Source organism: Dendrobates tinctorius, unplaced genomic scaffold (genome assembly GCF_039654945.1).
Source record: "Dendrobates tinctorius isolate UK_male_01 unplaced genomic scaffold, ASM3965494v1 ptg000021l, whole genome shotgun sequence".
NCBI lineage: Eukaryota > Metazoa > Chordata > Amphibia > Anura > Dendrobatidae > Dendrobates > Dendrobates tinctorius.
Genome location: NW_027361689.1, coordinates 3,167,355 through 3,171,825, shown reverse-complemented (window position 1 = coordinate 3,171,825; position 4,471 = coordinate 3,167,355). Strand labels below are relative to the sequence as shown.

Sequence of the window (4,471 nt, the reverse complement as noted above, 5' to 3'; positions counted from 1 at the left end):
CTGGCACACTGGCCCCCTGTGGCTGACACACGGCCCCCTGTGGCTGACACACGGCCCCCTGTGGCTGGCACACTGGCCCCCTGTGGCTGACACACGGCCCCCTGTGGCTGACACACTGGCCCCCTGTGGCTGACACACGGCCCCCTGTGGCTGGCACACTGGCCCCCTGTGGCTGACACACGGCCCCCTGTGGCTGACACACGGCCCTCTGTGGCTGGCACACCGGCCCCCTGTGGCTGGCACACTGGCCCCCTGTGGCTGACACATGGCCCCCTGTGGCTGGCACACTGGCCCCCTGTGGCTGACACACTGGCCCCCTGTGGCTGACACACGGCCCCCTGTGGCTGGCACACTGGCCCCCTGTGGCTGACACACTGGCCCCCTGTGGCTGGCACACTAGCCCCCTGTGGCTGGCACACTAGCCCCCTGTGGCTGGCACACTAGCCCCCTGTGGCTGACACACGGCCCCCTGTGGCTGACACACGGCCCCCTGTGGCTGGCCCCCTGTGGCTGACACACGGCCCCCTGTGTTAGATATCGCCTCCATGCTGCTGCTTTTAGTAAAATAAACTCTTTCCTTACCTTCTCAGCGCTGTCCCTCCTCGTGTCTCCCTCAGTGTGGTTGAGCTCCTCCTCCACTTCCTGGTTCTCAGTGCCGGTCATGTGATCAGCACAGCAGAGTGATATCACCTCTGCGTGCCTGATGACAGCGGCAGCAGAGACACTGGGAGATCAGCGCTGGAGGAGGTAAGGAAAGAGTTTTTTATTTTACTATGGGCAGCAGCATGGGGGCGATATCTAACACAGGGGATCATGTGCAATCAAAGGAGGGCGCAGGCAGCTATAATATGTGCCTCTCCCCCAGCCAGTCACCGTGGTGCGGTTTCAGCACCATGGTGATGGACAGCGGCAGTGCATATTATATGAGCGGGAGCAGGAGATCAAAGGCTCCCTCCGGCAGCTTTTACCAGCTCACAGCACCGCTCCAAAGCTGCCCCCACCTCCCCTGGACCCTGCAGTATATATATATATATACACCCCCCTCCCCCGTATATTCGGATTATAAGACGCACCCCCTACTTTCCCCCAAAATTTGGGGGAACAAAAGTGCGTCTTATAAAGCGAAAAATACGGTACTTTTAGAGATAACAGCTGCATCATCTCAAAGAAGGGTCACACTCTTGCAGAAGGAAAAATCCAAGATGAACTTTATCAGCTAAAATGCAAAGAGTGTACAGTGCTAGACAAGATCTACATAAGAACTGCATCCATGTATGGAACAGACGTCTTGGGCACAGAGACCCAGAAACAGTAAGGAAGCTAGCTCAACTTGCAAATGGTATTGAAATCAACCAGTGTAGTCAACTGATGAAGTGCACTAGCTGTCTTAAAGGGAAAATGTCTAGAAAATCCTTTCCTAAAATAAGCACCACTAGATCTGCACAGCCTCTGGATCTGATACATACAGATGTATGTGGTCCAATGAGTGTGTTCAAACTCCTAGCAAGAAGAGATATTTTCTCACATTTATTGATAACTACTGCAGATATACAGTCGCCTACCTGCTTCACAGTAAGGATGACGTTCCACAGAAACTTGAAGAATATCTTGCTGTAGCGTTTAACAAATTTGGAAGAATACCAAAAGCCCTACGCGCAGAAAATGGAACCGAATCTACAAGTGATAAGGTGCAAACCATTTTGAAAAAGGATGGAGTCATGTTCCAAACTACTATTCCATGCAACCCAGAACACATTCTATGACTAAGGGCTGACAGCCAGAAACGCGTAAGAATGTGACTCTGTTTTTACCTATTTGTGGATATATCTACACGTTTTTATGATGGTGTGAAATAAAGAAGAATTGTTTTTGATTATTCAGCTGTGTGATCCAACAACATTTTTTTTTCCTCTCATTGTGATCCGACGATCAGAAGGAATTATTTGTATCGCTGCTGGCAAATTCAAGGCTACCAGGCACATTGACACAGTGAGGCATTCCGTTTTTCCCTGTATTTTTTCTATCAGATGTAAGTAGGTCTTCAAAAACAAATATGACTCAGAAGGTAAAGTTCACTGGTTTAAGGCAAGATTGGTCGCAAAAGGGTACTAGCAAAAGTATGGTGAAAATTATAATGCTACATTTTCTCCAGTTGCAAAGCAAAACACATTCAGAACTTTAATGTCCGTAGCTGCAGTACAACAGGTTCAACAGATGACAGTGAGACATTTTGACTTCAAAACAGCCTTCCTACATGGTGATATTGAAGAAGAGTTGTACATGAGCCAACCCGAGGGATATATTAAAAAGTGTGAAGAGCACCTTGGTTGTAAAATGCAAAAATCTCTCTATGAACTTAAGCATTCGGCAAGAGCTTGGAACTCGAAAATGAACAAAGTTTTGATGGATGAAGGATTCAAAAGATCTCTAGCTGATCCATGTTTGTATATGAAGAATGTAGTATAGGAGTGGATGTATTGTATGTTCTCCTATATATAAGCGATGTAATCATGTCTCATCAAGATGAAAAGGAAATTGCAAAGATAGGTGAAATTCTCAACCAGCACTTTGAGACTTAGGACCTTGGAAATATGAAATATTATTTGGGAATCCAAATCCCGAGAGAGGAAGATGGGAGTTTTCTTCTCAACCAAAGTTCTAAAATTTTTGCAGTCCTAAACCAGTTTGGCATGTCAAAACCCAAAGGTGCGTCAACACCAATGGATTCGTCCCACTTAAAGTTGGAAGGAGAAGAAGATCTGCTACCCAGCAATGAGAGCTACAGACAAGCAGTGGCGGCGCTTTTGTACATAGTAACCACAACTTGTCCGGCTATCACAGCCACAGTTGGAATTCTCTGCCGACGTGTGAGCAAGCCATGCCAAAGAGACTGGAATGCAATTAAGAGAATTTTTAAATATATTAAAGAAATTCAAAGCCTAAATCTTAAGATATCTGTATCAGGAGATCTCACTCATAGAGGTTATGTTGGTGCAGATTGGGCTGGAGATTCAAGTGATCAGAAATCAACAAGTGGTTACTTGTTCAAGTTAGGAGAAAATTCAATTTTTTGGTCTAGCAGAAAACAAGTGTCAGTCGCATTATCTTCAACAGAAGCAGAATATGTGTCTACTGCTTATGCAAGTCAAGAAGTAATTTGGTTGAAACAACTTTTGCAAGATTTCGGCAAGCCATTAGCTCAACCAACAGTTATCTATGAGGACAACCAAGGACTGCTTTAAACTTGCCAGCAGTGAAAAGATTAGTGCAAGGACTAAGCACATTGATGTAAAACATCACCACTTACGTGACTAAAGGTCCCTTTACATTTAGCGATGCACCAGCGATCCCGACCACGATATGACCCGGTCAGGATCGCTGGTGCATCGCTAAATGGTCGCTAGTGAGCTGCCAAACAGGCAGATCTCACAGTGATGCAGCGACGCAGCAGAGGTCGTTACTTACCTTTCAGATGCGGCGATGATGACGTCCTCCCACCCGTGTCCATGCGTCGCTCGCCTGCGCCAGCAGGAAGCCCAGCAGGAAGCAGCCGATGAGAAATGGACATGAACGATCTCGCGTGATCAGCGATAGCCAGCGGGGGAGCCAGTCAGAGGTAAGTATCACATATAGCGATATAGCTAGCGATATCGCTGCTGCGTCACAAAATCGGTAATGCTTTAGCGATATCGCTATGTGTAAAGCCCCCTTTAGTGGAACGTGGTGTACTCAAGTGTGTTTATTGGGAGTCTGACAAGATGATAGCTGATTGTATGACAAACCTATTATCAAGTGCCAAGTTTGTGGACTTCAGATCCGCAATGGGACTAACAGGATAAGTAGTTGTTGAATGGGGGTGTTGGAATATGTTTGGTGCAACAACTCCATTCCTGTCTATGACTGCTTAGTTGCTACATTTGTGTGCTGTTCATCGAGTTAGAACAAAAAAAAACTCCAGAGGCTCACACATGGAGAGCATGTGAATGTATTTCCTATTTTTTCCTATGTCTGTGTATGAGAAAAGCAGCCTGCTGTAGATGCTGCACAGATAGAGACACACAAATGATTTATTCCTGATCTGTTAAGCTTATCATATATTGTTCCTGTTTGTGCCTGAATAAAGAAGCTCTGTTGTCACACGCTTGGAGAGTATCCTGAATAATCCACTGCCAACAGTATGATTGTCACCATACCACACCACTCTCCATCCAATGAGTCGTAAGCTACTGTAGGTCTATTTTGTGCAAAACATCAGCAACCCGGGAAAGATGATGCAAGGATGTCTCTGCATTGAGCTTCCTGTGCTACCCCACTCTTTGTAGAAGGAAGAAGGTGATTCTGTTGCTTGAATTAACTTTATATTTTTTTGCAGGGGGGTGTCTATATTACTTTTTACGCAGGTATAATTATTTTTTAAATGGGCATTAATACTTTCTAAGAGAGGATATTGAGGTATTATTGGTTTAAAAGG

At 45.9% G+C, this 4,471-nt stretch overlaps 1 protein-coding gene across 1 annotated transcript; it reads left to right on the top strand.

Moving 5' to 3' along the window:
- The first annotated feature begins 2,690 nt into the window (after positions 1 to 2,690).
- LOC141083714 (uncharacterized) lies at positions 2,691 to 3,242 on the top strand. The gene has a single exon (XM_073568103.1). The coding sequence runs from the start codon at positions 2,691 to 2,693 to the stop codon at positions 3,240 to 3,242; it is 552 nt and encodes a 183-aa protein (XP_073424204.1).
- The last annotated feature ends 1,229 nt before the right edge of the window (positions 3,243 to 4,471 follow it).

Excerpts from the sequence above, each read along its gene's own strand:
- LOC141083714 (XM_073568103.1), top strand. The coding sequence starts at position 2,691 with ATGTCAAAACCCAAAGGTGCGTCAACACCAATGGATTCGTCCCACTTA.